Genomic DNA, 24351 nt, shown 5'->3' with positions numbered 1-24351 from the left:
CCGTGCTAAATTGCCTGTAGTGTTAGGTAAGGGGTATATGTAGGGGTATGGTTGGGTTGCGCTTCGGCGGGTCGGTGTGGACTTGTTGGGCCGAAGGGCCTGTTTCCACACTGTAAGTCTAATCTAATCTTTACTTCAATTGACAATAGCCAACTTCCTGGACAAAAAGAACAAATGAATGACGGAGAACCTATCAACAAGGATTGCATACTCAAACTAATAGGCCTGTGCTTGACAACAAACACACTTCACATTCAACAACTAAATATATGAACAGATCAATGGAACACTTTCTGGCTCACCCATCTCTGGGCTCATAGCAGAAGCAGTGATGCAAAGACTGGAACAAACAGCCCTCCCACAAATCCAACCCAAACTTTGGATCAGATACATTGATGACATTTTTATTATTATTAAGAGAACAGAAATTGAGAACACACACCAGATTATCAACACCATACTCACAGGGATCAGACTGACGAGAGAGGAGGAAACCAACAATCAACTCCCATTCCTGGATGTGATGGTAGAAAGAATACAGAATGGTGAATGCACCACAAAAATGTACAAGAAAGCCACACATACCGACCAGGTCCTGAACTACACCAGCAACCATCCAAACACACACACACACGAGAAGTTACGTTGGGACCCTGTTCAAAAGGGCTACAACACACTGCAGAACTCCCGACCTATGCAGAGAAGAAGAACACTTCTACAGAGTATTTGCCAAGCACGGATATCACCGCAACTTTATCCGCAGATGCCTAACAGACAAACAACACAATGAGGACGTGCCACAATCTAACTCACTAGCCACGCTACCTTATGTAAAAAAATCTTCAAACTCACAGACAGACTTCTCTGACCACTCAGATTCATGTTGAGAGTGTGTTGCTGGAAAAGCATAGCAGGGTCAGGCAGCATCCGAGGAGCAGGAAAATCATCCTTTCAGGCCAGAGCCGTTAATCAGGGCTTCGTGATGAACGTTGATTCTCCTGCTCCTCGCATGCTACCTGACCTGCTGTGCTTTTCCAGCACTACACTCTCAACTCTGATCTCCAGCATCTGCAGACCTCACTGTCTTCCACTCAGATTCATGACAGCCCATAAACTGACAGGCACACTCAGATAACAACTCACCAGAACAAAAGACCCTATACACATCATGTGCAAGACAAACATAATCTACAAGATTCCATGCAAAGACCGTATGAAACACTATATAGGGCAAACAGGCAGACAACTGGTAATCCACATTCATGAACACCAGCTAGCCACTAACACCACAACCAGCCATCCCTGGTAGCCATACACACAGATGACAAACACCACAAATTCGACTGGGACAACACAATGATTGTAGGACAAGCTAAATAGAGGATTAGATAGAGCCAAAGAATTTCCAGAAGCATGGAACTCAGCCACGGACTCCATTAACAAGGACATACACCTGAACCCAACATACCGGCCACGATAACTAGCAACCAGAACCAGCAACCAGAAGCAGCAGGAACGGAACCAAATAAATTCCAAAAGACAGTACAGCAATGTTTCACAGGAGGCTCCAAAGCACTGAAAATGTCACCTAGACAGAGGATGGAATGTCTGCAAATCAACTTCCCAACTTGGCAAACACACCCACAACCACAACAACTGACACCCGAGCTACAAATCTTTACGCACACCTTGGTAATCTCTTCTCATCGAAGACTGTTGGTGGCAGCAAACCAACCTAATCACAAGGTGCCAGTAGTTGGTATCACAAAACCAAATACAACATGGTGATCAGTAGAGGGAACTGTGTTTAAACTAAATAGCGGGGTGGGGGAGTTTAAGAAGGAAATTGAAGGGAGAGTTAGAACAAGGGAAGTCAAGAAAGACAACGGTATCAATGAAGCAGAAAACTCACAAAGGGGTCATACCATAAGGTTGAGTGAAATTGGAGTTGATAGGAAGGGTGAGGGCAGTAACAAATTAAAAATATTATATATGAATGCACAAAGTATTAGAAATAAAATGGATGAGCTTGAAACATATAAAGTCAAAAGAGAAAAAGTATAACATAGCAAAGATAAGTGGGAAAATGGAGGACTGGGAAGCTTTTAAAGAACAACAGAGGATTACTAAGAAGGAAATACGCAGAGAAAAAATGAGGTACGAAGGTAAACTGGCCAAAGATATAAAGGAGAATAGTAAAAGCTTTTTTAGGTATGTGAAAAGGAAAAAAATGGTTAGGACTAAAATTGGGCCCTTGAAGACAGAAACAGGGGAATATATTACTGGGAACAAAGAAATGGCAGAAGAGTTGAATTGGTACTTCAGATCTGTGTTCACTGGGGAAGGCACAAGCAATCTCCCTGAGGTAACAGTGGCTGAAGGACCTGAACTGAAGGGAATTTATATTTGCCAGGAATTGGTGTTGGAGAGACTGTTAGGTCTGAAGGTTGATAAGTCCCCGGGGCCTGATGGTCTACATCCCAGGGTCCTGAAGGAGGTGGCTCGGGAAATCGTGGATGCGTTGGTGATTATTTTCCAGAGTTTGATAGATTCAGGATCAGTTCCTGCGGATTGGAGAGTGGTTAATGTTGTACCACTTTTTAAGAAAGGAGTGAGAGAGAAAGCAAGAAATTATAGACCAGTTAGTATGACTTCAGTGGTGGGAAAGATGATGGAGTCAATTATAAAGGATGAAATTATGACACATTTGGATAGCAGTAACAGGATAGCTCAGAGTCAGCATGGATTTATGAAGGGGAAATCATGCTTGAATAATCTTCTGGAATTTTTTTGAGGATGTAACTCTGAAGATGGACAAGGGAGATCCAGTGGATGTAGTGTACCTGGACTTTCAGAAAGCCTTTGATAAAGTCCCACATAGGAGGTTAGTGAGCAAAATTAGGGTGCATGGTATTGGGGGCAAAGTACTGATTTGGACTGAAAATTGGTTGGCTGACAGGAAACAAAGAGTAGTGATAAATGGCTCCCTTTCGGAATGGCAGGTGGTGACCAGTGGGGTACTGAAGGGATCAGTGCTGGGACCTCAGCTTTTTACAATATATATTAATGATATAGAAGATGGTATTAATAGTAACATTAACAAATTTGCTGATGACACAAAGCTGGGTGGCAGGGTGAAATGTGAGGAGGATGTTAGGAGATTACAGGATGACCTGGACAGGTTAGGTGAATGGACAAATGCATGGCAGATTCAGTTTAATGTGGATAAGTGTATGGTTATCCACTTTGGTGGCAAGAACAGGAAGGCAGATTACTACTTAAATGGGGTCAAGTCAGGTAAAGAGTCAGTAGAAAGAGATCTGGGTGTTCTTGTACACCAGTCAATGAAGGCAAGCATGCAGGTACAGCAGGTAGTGAAAAAAGCTAATAGTATGCTGGCCTTCATAACAAGAGGGATTGAGTATAGAAGCAAAGAGGTTCTTCTGCAGCTGTACAGGGCCCTAGTGAGACCGCACCTGGATTATTGTGTGCAGTTCTGGTCTCCAAATTTGAGGAAAGACATTCTGACTATTGAGGGAGTGCAGCGTAGGTTCACGAGGTCAATTCCTGGAATGGCAGGACTATCTTATGTTGAAAGATCGGAGTGACTGGGCTTATATACCTTGAATTTAGAAGATTGAGAGGGGGTCTGATTGAGATGTATAAGATTATTAAAGGATTGGACACACAGGAGGCAGGAAACATGTGTCCGCTGATGGGTGAGTCCCGAACCAGAGGACACAGCTTAAAAATAAGGGGTAGGCCATTTAGGACAGAGTTGAGGAGAAACTTCTTCACCCAGAGAGTGGTGGGTGTGTGGAATGCTCTTCCCCAGAAGCTAGTGGAGGCCAGTCTCTGGATTCGTTTAAGAAAGAGTTAGATAGACCTCTCAAGGATAGAGGAATCAAGGGTTATGAAAATAAGGCAGGAACAGAATTGAGGATGACCAGTCATGATCATAATGAATGGTGGTGCAGGCTCGAAGGGCAGAATGGCCAACTCCTGCACCTATTGTCTATTGTCTAACTAGAATTTGATTTTGATGTACACAATGATTTCCAGTGAACAAAGAAGAAATTTATATTTATAGCTTTAAAGACCTTACAGCTGTAAGAATTACATCTACATCCAGCCTGTAGCTGAAGTTGTTGAACAGTGTAGCAGACTTAAGAGAAGAAGTGAACTCATGACTTAGCATAAATTGGTCTTTTGGACCCTTGAGTCTGCTCCATCATTCAATAAGATAATGGCTGAAACAAAAACAGAAATTTCTGGAAAAACCCAGCAGTTCTGTGGAGTTAAAGCAGAGTTAACATTTTGGGTTCAGTGACCCCTCTTCAGTACCCTTCAGAAGCCATTCCTTAGGTACAGAATTGCTTCCAAGCTAAACACATGAGCTGAAGAAAAACAAACAATTGCAATCAAAGGACTTGCAACTGATGATATTATAGCTCATAACCCAAAGGAAAGCAATTATACTTTTGATGGAGTCTACAAGCTTTTGACAATTACTTTAATCTGAGAAAATAAAGTTTTTGAAAGAGCAAGGTTTAATAGAAGATTTCAGTATCCAGGAAATTCATAGGTAAGTAAATGATTTCCACAGATTCATGGAAAATTGTGACTTTGAAGCTTTGACGTCAGAATTTATGAGAAACAGGACTGATATTGGAATTACCAATAAATCTTTGCCAGATTTACAACCAGCTTCTGCTTAGTCCAACTCCCATTAATAATCACAGTGACAGCTCAGTCTCTTTCCGTTGCATATGCCTTCATTTACTCTAAAACCTTCGCATCCTTTTTAAATCTTCTCAAAGAAGATTTGACTTCGGAGAAAGCTATTAAAATTGTACTAGATGCAGAAGCCAGGAGGAATCACAGAGAAAAGCAAAGAGAAGAATGTCATCATAGGACAGCAAAAAGTAGTCGAGTTTATAAGATAATAAATATCTTAAAGACATGTATGATACAAAGAGTAGGCCAGACAGCACTAAGAATCAGTGTTTTTGCTGCAGAACAAGGAAGCCTCAAAGGGGTGCCCAGCTATTAGAAAAGAAAGCTGTACCTGTAAAGCCATAGATAAATTGTGAGGATGTGTAGAAGAAAGACATAGGCAGGGTCATTAAATATGTTCAAGGCTGAGCTAGACCTTTTTTAAAATCAGTAAGGGAGTCAGGGTTACGGGGAAAAGATAGGAGCTGATTATCAGATTAGCCATGATCTCACTGAATGGCAGAGTAAAATTGATGGGCTGATTGGCCTGCTCCTGCTCCTATGATTATGATCTATTTGTTGAAGGCGTCAGGGATGATTTTATGTGTAATGGCATTGAACAGGGAGGACTTGCCATTTGGACTCGGAACTGGCTCAAAGGTAGAAGACAGATGGTGGTGGTGGAGGGTTGTTTTTCAGACTGGAGGCCTGCGACCAGTGGAGTGCCACAAGGATTGGTGCTGGGTCCTCTACCTTTTGTCATTTACATAATGATTTGGATGTGAGCATAAGAGGTACAGTTAGTAAGTTTGCAGATGACACCAAAATTGGAGGTGTAGTGGACAGCGAAGAGGGTTACCTCAGATTACAACAGGATCTTGACCAGATGGGCCAATGGGCTGAGAAGTGGCAGAGGGAGTTTAATTCAGATAAATTCAAGGTGCTGCATTTTGGGAAAGCAAATCTTAGCAGGATTTATACATTTAATGTAAGGTCTAGGGAGTGTTGCTGAGCAAAGAGACTTTGGAGTGCAGGTTCATAGCTCCTTGAAAGTGGAGTCGCAGGTAGATAGGATAGTGAAGGAGGTGTTTGGTATGCTTTCCTTTCTTGGTCAGAGTATTGAGTACAGGAGTTGGGAGGTCATGTTGCAGCTATACAGGACATTGGTTAGGCCACTGTTGGAATATTGCGTGCAATTCTGGTCTCCTTCCTATCGGAAAGATGTTGTGAAACTTGAAAGGGTTCAGAAAAGATTTACAAGGATGTTGCCAGGGTTGGAGGATATGAACTACAGGGAGAGGCTGAACAGGCTGGGGCTGTTTTCCCTGGAGCACCAGAGGCTGAGCGGTGACCTTATAGAGGTTTACAAAATTATGAGGGGCATGGATAGGGTAAATAGCCCTGGGGTCGAGGAGTCCAGAACTAGAGGGCATAGGTTTAGGGTGAGAGGGGAAAGATATACAAGAGACCTAACGGGCAACTTTTTCACACAGAGGATGATATGTGTATGGAAAGAGCTGCCAGAGGAAGTGGCGGAGGCTGGTACAATTGCAACATTTAAAAGGCATTTGGATGTGTATATGAATAGGAAGGGATTGGAGGGATATGGGCCGGGTGCTGGCAGGTGGGACTAGATTGGGTTGGGATATCTGGTTGCATGGGCGGGTTGGACCGAAGCATCTCTTTCCATGCTGTACATCCCTATGACTCTATGACTCTATGAATGCAAAAACAAGATGATGAAGGTTTTAAAACACAGGATCAGTCTTATCTGGATCACTGCGTCCAATTTAGGAAACAACATTATAGAAAGGATGTGAAGGCTTTAGAGCGAGTGAAGACATACACAACAGAAAGACACCGAACCGTCACTGTGATTATGTAATAGGAGTTGGAGTAAGCACATGGAGAAAGTGAGGACTGCAGATGCTCAAGATCAGAGTTGAGTATCTGGAGTTGGAAAAGCACAGCTGGTCAGGCAGCATCCGAGGAGCAGGAGAATCAGGATGAAGGGCTTATGGCCAAAACTCTGATTCCTCTGCTCCTTGTACTGATGAAGGGCTTAGGCCCAAAATGTCCATTCATCTGCTCCTTAGATGCTGTCTGACCTGTTGTGCTTTTCCAGCACCACACTGTGGGACTAAGCACAAGCTGGTAGGCAATAGATATTACTACTCAAGCATCTATACCAGGCTCAAAACGTAAGAAAAATTGCAAAAACAAAGAGTTTAACTGTTTAGGATGTTTTATGCTTTGCATGTGTTAAGGAAGAGGCACAGGATACTGAAATAGATCTAGCTGATGAGTCAAGTGAATTGGGAGACAGTAGATTAGATTAGATTAGATCCCAACAAGTCCACACCGACCCTCCGAAGAGCAACCCACCCAGACCCATTCCCCTATATTCACCCCTGACTAATACACCTAACACTACAGGCAATTTGGCATGGCCAATTCACCTAACCTGCACAACCAGAGCACTCCACACAGACAGTTGCCTGAGGTGGGAATTGAACCCGGGTCCCTGGCACTGTGAGGCAGCAGTGCTAACCACTGAGCCACCGTGCCGCCCATGGGCAGAGGAGTAAATAAAACAGGAAGCAACAAAGAAGCAAGAGACGGCAAAGAGAGTTGCCCATAGATATCGTAAAGGCATTGTAGAAGAAGTGTAAGGCCTAGAAGGAATTAGAAGTGATGTGATGTAAAGGGATTAATAAGTGAAGAAGGAAGACACATGCATTTTGATTGGTGGCGGGAATGTGAAGCAAGATGCTGAAGACTGTAGACCACATATTTTTGTGCCATCAATGCCACTTTCCAACTCCTTCATCTCCAAGAAGCAAAGAAGATAAGGAAAGGTCAAAAGGTCTTATTCAATGCTGTAAGATTCTATAATTCTTTAGATGCTGAAGAAGAAAATATTGTTGAATCTTCAGTTACAAATATCCAAAGCACAAATCATTCAGTATACATATTTTCTATTTGGTGTCCTTTACAGTATTAGCATTTTTAACAGGTCTTATCTTTTCTCTACTAACCGCTTTCCAATGTAATACTAGAAGAAGCTTTAACAATTGATTTGTCTCCATTATTAGGATTTCTTTCCTACCAAGGGTCACCGCTAGAGTTCAATGGAGGGAAGCTGAGAAAACAAGAGTTGCAGAGGCAAAATGTTTATGGAATATTAAAATCATTGAGTAGTTTGCAACATTCTATATTGTATCCGCCATGGCAAAAGTGGCAGGTATCAAAAGTATCAGAGAACCCCTACAGTGTGGAAGTAGATCATTCCACATCAAGTCCACCCGACCTTCCAAACAGCATCCCACCCAGACCCACCCTCCTACCCTTAACCCATAATCTGGCATATTCCATGGCTAATTCACCTAGCCTACACATCCCTGGAAACTATGGGCAATTTACCATGGCCAGTCCACCTAATATGCACATCTTTTTGACCATGGGAGGAAACCAGAGTGGGAAGCCCACGCCGACATAGATAACCTGGCAAAACTCTACACAGACGGTCGTCAGAAGGTGAAATCAAACTCAGTCCCCGGTGCTGAGAGGCAGCAGAGCTAACCACTGAGTCACCGTGCTGCCCAGCATTTCACATTGCAATTACCAAACTACACCCACACTCAACCTTCAGCTCCATCTGTTCCAAACTAATCCACTTCTAACTTCTCATTGGTAACCAAGTGATGCTGCAGAAACAGATGGTCCTCAAGCAACTGATGACCTAGAGTAAAGTCTGCCAATTACTGTTTCCAAGGAATGCAGACTGGCAAAGTAATGGCCTTAGGAGCCCCTCTCTTTGGTGTTGTTAGCTAACAGGCCTGCACATTAAATAGTTCTCACCTCTTCAAAGGAGGATTCCAAATTCATACCAAAGGCAACTCCCAGAATTCCAAAGAGGGAAACTGAAAACGTTCCCATTGTCAACTGAAGATTCAAACGCATCATCACATTACGGTGGCTGCAGAAAACCAACAGCAATTAGTGAACACACAATTGATTCCCATAGGTTGCATTCCCATGTTCTCCAGGAAAACTACACAATGGTCTCAAGTCTATTGTAACTCCTTTCCATTTTAAACTTTTAATTTAATGTGCAATATTTACAAACAAACATCATTTACGCTTTTTCAAACAACTGTGAGAAAAAAATCTTAAATGAGAATAATTGAGCCCAAAAGAACAAATGGATAGACACATCATTTCTCCTACGCTACATTCTTTATGAAATTGTCAAAGCCGTGAGTAATTTTCTAGCCACAAATTTATCAGAGAGAGCAAATGATCCCTCGTGCATGCCTAGCTAGAATCAGGTTGGTAGTTACTGAATACAGAAAACCCCTTTAAATAGGCAGTTTTTAAAAAAAATCAAGTTAGACACAATTTTAACATCTAGGGAAAACCAGTTCAGGCTTTAGGCTTAGAGTAGTGGAACCCCACCTGAAATTATCATTGTGCTGTGCTCCCTGGTTAATGTCCCTATCTCCAAGCCAGGAGGCATGTGTTCAAGTTTCACCTTCTACCAGATGTGTGGGATACCATTTGCAGAACAGGTTATTTAGAAAATACCTACACCCTGCCATCCTAATTTCTAAGGGTACTGCAGCAGCTGATAGTTTCTAAAAATGAGTTTACATAGCACCCATAAGTGTAGGCACATCCCTGAAGCAGACAGTGAAAAAGAATTGAGGAGGAGAGATAGGAAGATATGGGTGCTCAAGTATTTGGATAAATATTTGAAAATCGTAAAGGAAGAATTAGGGAGCAAATTCCAGAGCATGGAATCTATTTAGCTGAACAGTCAATGTTGGTGAGGTAAAGACAGTGCAATGCAGAAAAGGCCAGAAGCAAGGAATTAGGCAAAAGTGAGGACTGCAGATGTTGGAGATCAGAGTCAAGATTAGAGTGGTGCTGGAAAATCACAGCAGGTCAGGCAGCATCTGAGGAGCAGGAAAATCGACGTTTCGGGCAAAAGCCCTTCATCAGGAATGAACTCATTTGTGGAGTTCAACAGGGATTGTACTGCTGGATAGTAAGAGGCAAAGGAATGGAAAAGTTTTAAGCATAAAAAGTGAGAAAGGTAAATCTCCAAAACAAGCAAACTGCACATTTTAACTCCAAGTAAGGGAATGCACATAACTTTCCAGATTTCATGAGAGATGTGACAAAAGAGGTGATAGGTCATAGCATGAGAAAAAAAATCTTTGTTGCAGGGAAGAAACATACAGCAGATTACAATAAGCCTGGAGGTAAATGTACAGATATTGAGAATCATTCCAAACAACGCTATCTGACTGTTTCCTCCAAAAAGCACATGTTGAATATTGATAAACGACCGTAGACATAGAGTCATAGAGATGTACAGCATGGAAGCAGACCCTTTGGTAACTCCTCCATGCCGACCAGATATCCTAAACTAATCTAGTCCCATTTGCCAGTATTTGGCCCATATCCCTCCAAACCCTTCATATTCATATACCCACCAAGATGCCTTTTAAATGCAGCAGTCGTATCAGCCTCCACCACTTCCTCTGGCAGCTCAATTCATATAAGCACCACCCTCTGCAAGAAAAACTTGCCCTGTAGGTCCCTTTTATGTCTTTCCCCTCTCACCCTAAAGTTCTGCCCTCTCGTTTTGGACTGTCCCAACCCAGGAAAAAGACCCTGTCTATTTATCCTATCCATGCCCCTCATGATTTTATAAACCTCTATAAGGTCACCCCCTCAGCCTCCGACGCTCCAGGGAAAACAGTCTCAGTCTATTCAACCTCTCCCTATAGCTCAAATCCTGAAACTCTGGCAACATCCTTGTCAATCTTTTCTGAACCCTTTCAAGTTTCACACCTTGACAGGAAGGAGACCAGAATTGCCCGCAATATTCCAAAAGTGGCCTAACCAATGTCCTACACAGCCAAAATATGACCTCACAACTCTTATACTCAATACTCTGAGTTCAAAGGGAAGATTGGTTATTGTGCATGGGATTCAAACTACAAATATGAATTTTAAAATATGGATAAAAGCAGTTGACAGAAACGGCCAATAGTAAGCATGATTGTGCCATTCAGAATTTGTCTACATATCACTTTCAACTGATCATTAATCAATACAATATTTAAATCATTGGATTTCTGGATTCTCCCAAAATACCTTCTTTGCAACAAGATCGTTAGATTATTCCAATCATTTATCGCGTTACATTACATAGACAATTCAAGATATAAGGAATTGCTGTAAACTTAAACAAAATCACTAAATTTATGTTTTTATGTTTCAGAACCAATAACACCTGTGTTTAAAGTAAAGAAAGTTTGAATCACAGGTATTAGAAGAGATAAAGCCACAGTTCGTATATACCACTTATACTCTAACATCCAGAATTAACATGAGGCAAATATGGATTAACAAATAAACTATGGTTGAATTCCTCACAGAACATATCAAATAGCGGAAGCAGTCAAGACAGATGCCATGAATTTCCCAGCAACCCACCCAGAGATCAGTGATAATGTTGTTCATAAAACCACATTAAAACATTGTCTCCTTCATAAGAAATATTAAATCTTCACTTTTGAAGATATCAAAATTAATTTCCTCAAAAGCCACTTTGATTTGGACTACCTCAAAGTCTTCTTACCTCCTGGCGGCTCAATTTCTTGTCCTGGGTCAGTGCTCCCTGGATTCTCAAGGCTGCACTCTAGCACTAACTTATGGTATATTAATTTCAACTCTTTTACAGACAGCAACCTTCACTCAGCTTGTGGTGCATTTGAATTTCCCAGAACTCTTATATCCAGTATTTTCTGTTCTCTTTTTCAGCTGAGATGACTTATTTCTGAGACTACAATCCCAATCTTTTGCCCAGAATATACTTCAACATCTAAATGCAGGCATGTCCCAGTTTCACAGTCAGTCATAGTGTTCACAATAATTGGTCATTTCCCGATCTCTTCTCCTAAGCCTACATACCAGTGGACTTCACAAGGTTGTACCCCAGCATCTAATCACTGGCACAATTCCATCTGTCTAGCAGCTCTGAGCAGAGCCCCATTTCCCACAGGCTGTCCCTTGTCCCAGCTGCTTGGAACCAGCTAAAAAGTGGTACTTTAGCATAAAGTGATTGTGTGTCTCTCTCTCTCTGACTAAAATTGACTGAAACAGCTATTCAGTTAATCTTAAACTATTTTGCATGATCTATTGAAATATTCCAAGAAGGTCTGATCCTTATACTTTGGCAGAATCAAATGCAATTTGTAGTGGAACAGCACAATATGCTATGTCATAATTACTGGCTTACAGAGCATAAATGGATACAGAAGATTTTGCACACATTAAACAGACCAAAATCTCCAAGTGAAAATTTGGTGCATTTCTACAAAAGAATCATCTAGGCCAATTGCACAGGTTCATTTTTTTTAGTTTCAAAGATGGTCAATAATAATTAAATACTGCTTCTTATAGTTCACAGTGATGAAATGGCATTACGGGTAATGTATTAGCATGGATACAGGATCGATTAGCTAAAAGGAAGCAAAGAGTGGGGATAAATGAGTGCTTTTCAGTGTCTAGTGGTGTGCTGGAGCCACAATTATTCACAATTTACAGAGAGGATTTGGAGCTGGGGACTATGTGTAGTGTGCCAAAGTTTGTGGATGGCACTAAGATGAGTGTACAGCAAATTGTGCAGAGGACTGTGAAACTTTGCAGAGGGACACACAGTTTTAAATGAGCTGGCAAAGGTCTGAGAGATGGAGTATAATGTGAATAAATGTGAAGTCATCCATTTTGGTAGGACTATTATTTGAATGATAAAAAACTTGCAGCATGCTGCTGTGCAGAGGGACCTGGGTGTCCTGGTGCATGAATCACAGAAGATTGTTTTGCAGATGCAACAAGTAGTTAAGACCACAAATGGAATTTTGTCCTCCATTGCTAAACAGATTGAGTTTAAAAGCAGGGTAGTTCTGTTGCAGCTGTATAGGGTGTTGATGAGGTCAACTGTGTGCAATTTTGGTCTCCTTACTTGAGAAAAGATGTACTGGCACTAGAGGGGGTACAGAAGAAGTTCTCTAGGTTGCTTCTGGAATTGAGGGCTTTGGCTTATGAGGAGAGACTGAGTAGACTGGGATTATATTCATTGGAATTTAGAAGAATTGGGGGGCGGAGTGAGAGGGGAGTCTGATAGAAAGATATAAAATTATGAAGGGAATAGTTAAGTTAGAAGTAGAGAGGATGTTTTCACCAGCAGGCAAAACTAGGACAAGAGGGCAAAGCCTCAAAATTGGGGGGAGCAGGTTTAGCTCTGAACTGAGGAAGAATTTCCTCAAGAGGGTTGTGAATCTATGGAATTCCTTCTCCAATGAAGTAGTTGAGGCTTCCTCATTGAATGTTTTAAAGCTAAGATAAATAATTTTTTGAACAGTAAAGGAATTGAAAGTTATGGTGAGAGGGTGGGTAAGTGGAGCTGAGGCCACGATAAGATCAGCCATTAAATTATTGTATGGCGGAGGAGGCTCGGAAGGTCAGATGGCCTACTCTTGCCCTGTTACTTATTAAAGGACTAGATTTGTATAATCATTAAAAAAAGCCCACTTGGTCTATCGTCCTTGTGTCAGCTCTTTGAAGGAGTTATCCAATTATATCTTACTTTCTTGTTTTGTTTTTCTTGATCTGCATATTTTTCCCTTTCAGGTATGCTTGAACATACAAGCGTATTATCAACCACTCATCATACTATGGAAAATGATTATTAAAACTTCAATTAACAGCATAAAATAACAGCTTTCACTTTCTTGTCTTATTTCCACATCAAATAATTGCTGAAGTAGTATCTAAAAACTGACGTAGCATCATTTGGCGCTTTTAACTCATCACATTTAAGGAGGCAAACAGATTGCAACAGATTGTTCAAACACAAACAAATTCCAATATTTTAGCTAAAATGTTGAAAATTCAAAATATTGTAAATTCCGTTGAAAAGAGAGATGGCATGGGGCAGGGTGACACTAGGCACATAGACACACAAAATGGCCGCTGAGCCATCAGTTGGTCAACTTTACACACAAGATGGCCGCTGTATCACAACATGGAGAGAGACAGCAGAGCTGATACAGACACTGCCTGAGGCGGTCAGAATGCTAGCACAATGCACTTGATGAGTTTAAGGCAGGTGGGGGAAGAGAATACACGAGTAATGAACACTGCCGGCTGAAGTGTCGGAGTCCAGCGAACACCTTTGATAGAAATGCTAACAACTTGATATGGACTCAATACGAAATGTTAATGGCCAGGGCTGCAGTAATCGTCCTTCTCAGGAAAAGCAACTAGGGCCCATTGTGCAAGCATTGAAACTGACATCACTTATACTGGAACTGACAATGACCGCACGGAAATTAACCAAGGCTGCACTGGGACTGACAAAGACTGTATCGAAACAATGATTCTGTGACGATTACTATAAATAAACCATGTACAAAGACAATAATCTCATCACTGACCTATTTATCACAAGACATTTAAAAATTTCTCGACATGTGCTCCAGGTCACAGCTGACCTCTGTGCTGTTGGTATCTTTCTCTCCCCGGAGCTCCGGTATTTTCTTGTGCAATTATCTCTGTCATTAAACCCCAACTCTGACTCCGAAACTGGTGATTTTCCCCATGACACTGTCAAAGACTTAAATTTGTTTAAAACTGAATTGAAAATGTCATCCAAATTTTTGTGAAATGGTGTATTTTTGAATTTCAATTTCCAATTAACAAATTTGGTGCATTGAACAGTTCTCATGAATGAATTAAAGTGTCAGTTTAGAACCTAATCAGTAAGAAAATGCAATGTTAATGCATGTCCTCTAGCCAATCCTGGTATTATGCAGCTCCATTTAAAGTTATTTTGCTTTAACAGCATTGCGCCATTTGGACCTGCAATCTTGTCAAGCAGATTTATTTTTAACATTGTTTATTTGACATGATTGGTGCCATTTTGGCACAGTCTTTCCTTCTCTCTGATTGGAGACCACTCCCCATGCCTCAGATCCTGATCTGCTGCCCAACCCTCTGTGACTGCAGCCTGACATCGGTGTCACGAAGCCTTGACAGGCTCCCAACCACTTGCTTGAGCCATTGTTTGTTCCTGACCAAAGGTGGTGTCTGATATCTATTTTTATAGATATCAGACTGCCACCACTCATCATTGAGCCTAACATCTTAACAGCTAGGTGGACAGGCAGAGAGGACAAGGTCCTGAAGACAGCCAATAACAGCAATCACACCAGTGTCTGAGAGGATCCTAGAAATGGTGATGGACAACAATCAGAGATGGCAAAGCTATTCAAGAAGATACTACCAAGTAGCAGTTACAAGCTGGCCAGGAGCTAGCAAGGGGTCAATCAGGTGTTTGATGAGTAAAGACTCTTTGCTATAGGCCTTGAGCAACAGAACCTCAGGCTTCACTCTCTCAGGATCAGGGAAGGGTTAGAGGTCATACACCAGAAAGGGAACAATCTGAGCCACAAGGAGGATCAGGGAGTGGAAAGCAAGATTAGTGGTGAATAGAATGTGCTATAACTAGAAAGTTAGACTTTTATAGTTTTAAAACTTCATTTACTAATGTAGGAAGGCAGGAATATAGTATTTCAATGTACAGGGTGTAATGTTTTCATGATTTTTTTGGGGTAATAAATGTCCTTTGGAGCTTATTTACATTTTAATAGTAACTCAATGGGAACGATCTTTTGCTTAAAGTTATTTCATTTAAATGTTGTGATTTTCAGAAATGCAACCATTACTTTAACCCCTTACCTGGCAAAGAGGAGTTAACGTGTCCTCACCCAACGTGTCTTTTTCAGAGTGCGACGAGTAAACTCGTCCAAAACATATAATTTCAAAAACAGCCACAGACGAGTTTATACGTCAATTCTTAGCATTTCTGGGCCCTTCTCAGCTAGAAATGAGTATACTCAGTGACTCATACGTCTGGTAGCTGAGACTCTTCCCCTCAGGCATCACAAGAAGCGTCAACACACCGCTTTTGGGCACACACTGTAATTCGGTTTTTTCTGTTTGTTTTTTACAAATTACGCCCAGATGTCGAGCTCAGAAGATGACAATGAGTATGAACCTTCTATTAGAAGCTCGGATACATCAGATGAGAGTGCAAGCTTGTCTGATAATGGCTATTCCCTCTCAAGTGAGGAGGAGGATGGACGAATTTGGTGTCCGACATGTGGTGTCGGAAGAATGCATGCTTCCTCCACCACCACACTTCCCATTCACTGGAAATCCCGGAATATCAATTGATCAAGACACAGCTGATATGATTCCTTTGGATTTTTTTCGTCTTTTATGTGACAACAGAATTATTGATCGAGTTGTGGGCGAAACTAATCGCTTTGCTGAACAAACTGGAGAAAGAGATTGGCACGCTGTAACAAAGGCAGAAATTTGTGTGTTTTTCGCCTTGAAAATGCTTGGGGGTATTGCCAGATCAAGAAATGAACTGGTCAAAAGATGAACTACTTGAAAGACCAATTTTGTTTTGCCGAAAATGGTATCTTCAAAATAAAATTTCAAGTAAAATATTGGAAATAGATAAAAACAAAAGTTATTTCCATAATCAGCATTAAAAAAGCAATTAAAAAATTCATCTGAAAATGAAACGTTTTCTCAAAAAAAAGTCGCCGGGGAAGGGGTTAAGTATCGACTTACTGAACTGCACTGATTATAAGATTGATAAATTAAGACAATCAGTTAAATAAACAATAGTGTCTTGCTTCATTCATAAATCATGGCATTATAGAAGGATTGCTAACACTAACAAACCTGTCTAAGTTGATAAATATGATGCTCTCAGAATCGTCTATTAACACTTTCAACTCTCGTGCTGAATTAGCCAAATCTTCCGCCTGTCGGTAATAGCTTTCAAGAAGCAGTTCCATTTCTTCGGCAGGATTAATTCCCATAGTACTCTGGTCACTGAAAAACAAAGGCAAGTATCAACAACTCACATCAAACAGTACAAGTTCATGAATTTTAATACTACAATATTTCTGTGGTCACTTCTCTTTAAGACAGATATAAAATTGTCAGAAAAAGCAACATGCCTGAGAGTCCAGAACATTGTTGAGTCCAGCAAATGAGGACAAAAATGTTTGTTCAAGACCAGAAAAGTAGAGTAATAGAGTAACATTGCAGAGAGCACAGGAATTGTCCATTAAAGCTCCTATTAACTATCCAAACAGGAAAAGACAAATATAGTCCCAAGATCCTTGCTGAGGAAGTATCATCTTATGAGCAAAGGCTCTACACACTGGAGTTTAGAAAAGTGAGGTACTCTCATTGAAACATATATAATTCTTAAAAAGCTTTGGACAGGGAAATGCTGAGATGTTTCCCTTCTTTGAGGATGTAACAAGCATGGTGGATGGAGGGGAACAGGTGGATATTGTACACTTGGATTTCCAGAAGGTGTTCCATATGGTGCCACACAAATCATCCATAAAATAAAAATGCATGGGGTTGCAGGGAATGTACTAGCATGGATAGAGAACTGGTTAACCAATAGAAAGCAGGGATTTGGGATAAATGAGTATTTCTTTGGTTGGAGGTCAGTGGTGAGCGGGGTGCCATAGGGGTCGGTATTGGGCCAGCATCTGTTCATGATTTTTATATATATATATATATATATATATATATATGTTGGAAGAGGAGACAGAGTGTAATGTATCCACGTTTGCTGATGACTCTAAATTGAGCGGAAAGGCAAACTGTGCAGAGGATGTGGAAGGTCTGCAGAGAGATTTAGACAGATTAACTGAGTGGGTAAGGGTCTGTTAGATGAAGTACAATGTTGGTAAACGTGAGGTTACCTACTACGGAAGTCAAATAGTAGATCAGAGTATTATTTAAATGGTGAAAGATCGCAGCATGGTGTTGTGCAAAGCGACTTAGGAGTGCTCGTAGGAGTGAATCGCTAAAAGTCGATTTGCAGATGCAACAGGTAATCAGGAAGGCAAACAGGCTTTTGTTGCTAGCGGTATTGAATTTAAGAGCAGAGAAGTTCTGCTGCAATTGTACAAGTGTTGGTAAGGCCGCACCTAGAATATTGTGCGCAGCTCTGGTCTCTTTATGTGAGGAAGGATAGAATGGCTTTGGAGGCAGTGCAGAGGAGGTTCACCAGGTTGATTCCAGAGATGAGGAGTTTCCCCTATGAGGAGACGTTCGGCCACCTGGGACTGTACTTGCGAGAACTGAGAAGAATGAGAGGGAGTCTTATGGAAACATATAAAATTATGAAAGGAATAGATAAGATAGAGGCAGGTCTCAAGATTGCAGTGGGGCCGTTGGGGGAGGTAGTAAATTTTGGACAGAGATGAGGAGGAATGCTTTTCCCAGAGAGTAGTGAATCAATGGAAATCTCTGCCCAAGGAAGTAGTAGAGGCAGCTTCATTAAATATATTTAAGATACAATTGGATGGGTTTTTGCATGGTGGGGGGATTAAGGGTTATGGGGATATTGAAGGTGGGAGAAGCTGAAATGATGGATAAATCAGCCATGATCTTAATGAATGGTGGAGCAGGCTCGATGGGCCAAATGGCCTATTGCTGCTTCTATTCCTACAAAACTCATGGGAGAGTTTAAAACTGGAGGGTATAGTCTCAGATTTAATGAGCACAGATCTAAGGCTGAGATGTGAAGGAATTTCCTCATTCAGAGGATTGAGTGTCTTTGGAACTCTTTGCCAGAGAGCTGTGGGACAGAGTTCTTGTGTCTATTTAAGGCAGAGGTGGATAGACTATTGCTCATTAGAGGAATCAAGAGTTAAGGGGAAAGGTCAGAAAAGTAGGTGAGAGTAATGCTGGATCAACCAAGATCCTATTGAATAGTGGAGGGGCCAAATGGCCGACTCCTATTCCTATTCCTTACAGTCTTCTTTCTGTCCGAAGCAATATAAGATGACATGAATATTCTCACAGAAATGCAAGGTCTAGTGAGATAACGGAATTGAAGGAACTCGGTATCAGTAAGAAAATGGTGCGATGGAAATTAATGGGGTTAAAATCATCAGAATCTAATAATCTGCATCCCAGAGTACTAGAAGAAATTGCCCTCAAATCATTGGGTGCATGATGATCTTCCAAAATTCTAAAGACTCGAGTAGTTCCTACAAATAGGAGAGTTGCGAATGTAACCCACTATTTTAAAAAAAGTTGAGAGAGAGAGAGAGAGAGAGAGAGAGAGAGAGAGAGAAAATTACAGACCAGTTAGCCTAATATCAGGAACATGCTAGATACATGTTAAAGAATACTTAGAAAGCATTAATGGGATTGGACAGAACCAGCATGGGATTATAATCATGCTTAATAAATCTACTGGAGTATTGGAGGATGGAACTAGAATAGATAAAGGAGGACCAGTGAATGTGGGGTTTTCAGAAGACTTTTAATCTAGTCTCTTGCAAGAGATTAGTGGACAAAGTTAAAGGATAGGATTGTGACAAATCAAAATTAGTTGACAGACAGGAAACAGAGTGGGAATAAATAGGTCTTTATCTGCATGACAGCTGGATGTATTGGTGTAATGCTGGTACCAGTGCTTGAGCCTCAGCTATTCACTATAAATGGCCTGGTTTAGGGAACAAAATGCAACATCTTAAAGTTCGCTGATGACATAAAATTAAGTGAGATGAAAGCTGTGAGAAGAGTGCAAGTAGGCTTCAAGATGACCAGGTGAGTGAGCAAGCAAATACGTGGCAGATGCAATACATCATGGCCAAATCTGAAGTTATACACTCTAGTGTGAACAAATAGAAAGGGTGCTATTTAAATAGTGATATGTTGGGAAGGGGATCTGGGTATTCTTGTAAGTCAGTGAGAGTAGACAGGCAGTGCAGCAACAATTAGGAAGACAAGTGGTACATTGCAAGAAGATTTGAGTTCAGAAATAGGGAAGTCTTTCTGCAATTATAAATGGTCTTGGTGAAGCCACACCTGGAAAGCTGTGGTCAGTTTTGGTCTCCCAACCTATAGCTATTATAGAGGGAGGTTCACTTGGCTGATTCTGAGGGTGGCAGAACTGTCCAATTAGGAGAGCATGTTTCGACAGGGCCTGTATTCACTTGAGTTCAAAGGATTGGGGGGTGGGGGGGGGGGGGCGTGCGGATTTGATTGAAGCGTGTAAAAACTCTATCAGGGCTGGACAGACTAGTACGAAAAGGATCTTGTTCCAGGTAAGGGAAATTTAGAAAGAGGGGACACAAATCATTTAGGCCTGAGATGAGAACATATATCTTCACTCAATCAGTATTGAACCTGTGGAATTTTCTATCACAGAAGGCTGTGGAGGTTGTCAGTGAATATATTCAAGAAAGATAGTGATTTTTAAAAAGATTTTAAAGGCATCAAGGAGTATGGTGAAGAAGTGGGGATATGGCATTGAGATAAAGAATCAGCCATGATCATATTGAATGATGTAGAACACTCAAAGATCAGAATGGCCTACTCCTACTAAATTAAAACCAAAAGAACTGCGGATGATGTAAATCAGAAACAGAAATTGCTGGAAAAACTCAGGTCTGGCAGCATCTGTACAGAGAAATCAGCGTTAACGTTTCCGGTCGAGTGACTCCACAGAAGTTCTGAGGAAGGGTCAATGGACCCAAAACATTAACTCTGATGTGGCACAGTGGTTAGCACTGCTGCCTCACAGCACCAGAGACCCAGGTTCAATTCCCGACTCCACAGGTGACTGACTGTGTTGAGTTTGCATATTCTCCCAGTGTCTGCGTGTGTTTCCTCCCACAGTCCAAAGATGTGCAGGTCAGGTGAATTGGCCATGTTAAGTTGCCCATAGTGTTAGGTAAGGGGTAAATGTAGGGGAATGGGTGGGTTGCACTTCGGCGTGGACTTGTTGGGCCGAAGGGCCTGTTTCCACACTGTAAGTAATCTAATCTAATTTCTCTCTGCAGATGCTACCTGACCTGCTGAGCTCTTCCAGATTTTTTTTGAGCCTACTCCCAGTTTCTATAATTTTTCAGAACTTGAGCACTTGCATATTATTTACCTCTCTCCTGATTTATGCGAAGTTAGGGATTGGTTCTGTGGGAGAATACTATTTGCATCTGATGATAAACATATTTGCATCATTTGCCAGCTTTACATCTTCATTTGTTGAAGTTAGATTGTATTCCACGCAAGAAAATGTGTTGATGATTTAAGCTAACATGGGGTACTTGAAATGATTAACGCAGGTAAGAATAGGTAAAACTGTACACAAACCAAACATGTTGCTCACTCCACTTGCTGAGACAAAGCTCTTCTATCTGTTTCTCTTCATCTAGAATCTCCAGCAGCGTCTCCTTGAAGACCTTTATATCCGTCTCCAACTCAGATAAGCTACGAAATAAAATAGATAAAAATCTTTGCATTTAATTACGTTGCATTTTACATATTTAGTAAACATTTAACACATCCTTACATTAAAAGTGTTCAATTTATTAACATTAGGGATTGGAGTACAGTAAGACAGGGACTGACAGATTGATGACATCAAGGGATATAGGGACAGCTCAGGTAAACAGCGTTGGTGTTGAATAACAGAGAAGGCTTAAGGAGCCAAATGGCCTACTCTTGCTCCTATATTCCACCTCACGTCAAATATCAACACTGGAATTTACAAAGGAAACTGCTAATGCAAAAATTATGTTGCGGATGCACACTGCTACTAATGCATGTGCTACAGTGCAACTTAGCACATCACATAGAGGTACAAACAGTAGCAACTGACATATACAAAGATAAATACTTAAGCAATCTATATGTATGATGCAAATACAGTTACTGTACTCACCCTATCCTAAATTCCAAATCCTGCCTTTCTTTTTCCTTCCTCTATTGTGGAATATTGTGCCACAATTAGAGTCAGAGAATCATACTGCACAACAACAACCACTAAAATAATAAAACCTTCTCTAAATGTTGCACTAGGGTCACTCAGCTCCTGACCTTGTTATAGTCTTGGTCCAAATATGGGCAAATCAGCTACAATCAAGAGGTGAGGTGACAGTGATTACCCTTGACATGAACACAGCATTTTACAGAGTATGGCATCAAGAGGTCTAAGTCAATGAGAAGGGGAAAACTCTCTGCTGGTTAGAGTCATAGCTAGTAGACGAAAAAATAATTACGTTTGTTAAAAGCAAATCATTTCAGTCCTAGGGTATTGCTGTGGGGGTTCCTCAGAACAGGAAAATATCAAATGAACATGAAACACATACAGAGGATTTTCAGCCTTTTATGTCCATAATGGTGATAAGAAATCTTCCAGCTTAATCCCAGTTCCCACTTTTAGTCCTTAATTTTGTAGGTTAATTCCCTTCAAGTATCCAAGTGACTCTACCATTCCTTTAGACAGTGAATTCCAGATTCCTACCACCTTCACCATTAAAACAATTCCCCTGAAATCCCCACTGAACCTTCTCATCCTTACCCTAAATATATGCCCTTTGTTTTGGATCCTTCAACCAAATGAGACATTGCTACCCACTCTATGTCCTGATTTCATGCCCTTCATTTAGGTCTGCCCTCGGCCTCCTTTGTTCTATAGAAGATAATTTTAGCTTATCGACTTTTCCCTCATTATTAAAATACTCTGGTGAAAGCAACATCCTTTTAAGTTTTCTCTATACCTTCTTTAGTGTAATCACATCTTTTCAATCCTGCAATAACCAGAACTCCACATATAACTAAAGCTGTGGCTCAAATAATATTTGCATAGCTCCAGCATAGCCGAAAATGTGGTGCTGGAAATGTGCAGCAGGTCAGGCAGCATCCAAGGAGCAGGAGAGTCGACGTTTCGGGCATGAGCCCTTCCTGAAGAAGGGCTCATGCCCGAAACGTCGACTCTCCTGCTCCTTGGATCTCCAGCATCTGCAGTCCTCACTCTTTCCCATAGCTCCAGGATAGCTTTCCTGCTCTTAGGGGATCAGTTAGCTCAGTTGTTTGGATGGCCGATTTATGATGCAGTCTGATGCCAAAAGGAGGTTCAATTCTCACTCCTGATGAGGTTATGATGGAGAGCTTTGGTTCTCAACCACTCCTCTCATCTTAAACTCATCGCAAGTCATCTCTCTAATGATAGAGCAGACCTATGGTTTGGTCGGACTATGGTGATTTTACCTTTACTTTTTGATGACTTGGCTAGGAAGGCATCTGTACGTCTTTGTGATTGTGATCCTCCTCCTCCTCCTCCTCCTCCTCCTCCTCACCGCCCCCCCCCCCCCCCACCCCAACCATATTTACCAGTCCAGCTACTTCCAGACTTTGTGGATATGCACTCCCAATTTTCCTCTGTTCCTCTACATTTCTCAGCATTCTACCAATTATTATGTATTTCCCATAAGGCTTTGTTAGCCTTCCCCATACGAATTACATCACACATTTCCAGATTTAACTCCATTTGTGACTTACCTGCCTTCCTGACCAGCCTGTTAATGTCTTGCTGCAGGCTAGTTTTCTTCACTATTATTATTAAACACCTAGCCAAACTTTGTAGTCTGAAACATGCAGCCACATTGTCTGTTCTAAACCTCCAGTACCTTTTGAATGTTATCAATCAAACTGTGAATCCTTTTCCAGTAAACAGTTTATTCATGGACAACAGACAATGTAAAGATGCAGGCCAGATCATCAGAAAATAAACACTAATATTGAAACAATATCGGAAATAAAAGCAGAAAGTGCATCAGTTCAGACAGCTTCTGCAGTAACAAAAATGGCAGGAGACAGAGTTTCACCAAGGTCACACAAGGACCTTACTTGGCAGACAATGGACAATGCTTTGATCTGCAAACTCTCAGGTGAATAGGTTGTTTCTATACCAGTTGAACTATGCTTCACAATGCGATTAGTTGGGTTTACAACTGTACTTTCAGTAATCCAATGGCGCACATTTAAGATGAGAGATCTCTAAATTGTTTGATTGAATGGAATTTCAATCGGAGATATATATACGCTCTCAGCCATCTTTTAGTTCACTTTGACAGCAGTATTTTCACATCACAGCAGAGAAGGGTAATGTTGAAGCGTGATGCTACATTCATTCAAGATTCCGGATGTGGGTTTGCTCACTGAACTGGAAGGTTTGGAAAGCTGAAAGCGAACCTGCCAACTCAACAAGCAAACCTACATCCAGAACCTCAACCTGAGGTACAAATCTTCTCAAACTCGCTAATTCAAGATTCAGTTAAATGACTCTGAAGTTTAAAACCGGATTGCTTAGATTCAGAAAATACTGTGAAATAATTATGTAATTCAAATAATATGGAATTGTTTCTTGCATTTACATTGCTTTTTGTAAATTAATTTATTCCCAGGTAACCAATAGGCTCTTTTGCCCTGAAATACACATGGTATTTCGAAGAAAAACAACTTGCATTTATAATTGCAACTTTACTATAGTAAAACATGCATAGTTGACTTTTCATAGAAACATTAGCAAACAAAAAGTTGACAGTGCATCACTTAAAAGAGATTTGGGAAAGGTGACCAAAGGCGTACTCCAAGAGATAGTCCAAGATAGTCCAAGATACTCCAAGATAGGGAGGCCCTGCAGAGTTGAAG

General features: G+C 41.1%; 1 protein-coding gene across 2 annotated transcripts in view; it reads right to left on the bottom strand.

The window, feature by feature from the left end:
• Positions 1-24351, bottom strand: part of mrs2 (magnesium transporter MRS2) — a 50422-nt gene that overhangs the window by 11819 nt on the left and 14252 nt on the right. The window contains exons 7-9 of one of the 2 annotated variants that reach the window (XM_060849980.1): positions 21010-21126; positions 16555-16707; positions 8578-8695 (exon numbers count right to left, since the gene is read on the bottom strand). In XM_060849980.1, coding sequence (XP_060705963.1) covers positions 8578-8695; positions 16555-16707; positions 21010-21126 — 388 coding nt within the window. The remainder of the gene's footprint in view (positions 1-8577; positions 8696-16554; positions 16708-21009; positions 21127-24351) is intronic. The other variant, XM_060849981.1, reaches the window with a different exon arrangement.

Source organism: Hemiscyllium ocellatum, chromosome 34 (genome assembly GCF_020745735.1).
Source record: "Hemiscyllium ocellatum isolate sHemOce1 chromosome 34, sHemOce1.pat.X.cur, whole genome shotgun sequence".
Classification (NCBI taxonomy): domain Eukaryota; kingdom Metazoa; phylum Chordata; class Chondrichthyes; order Orectolobiformes; family Hemiscylliidae; genus Hemiscyllium; species Hemiscyllium ocellatum.
The sequence above is the reverse complement of the archived record's forward strand: the minus strand, read 5'-3'. Positions and strand labels throughout refer to the sequence as shown.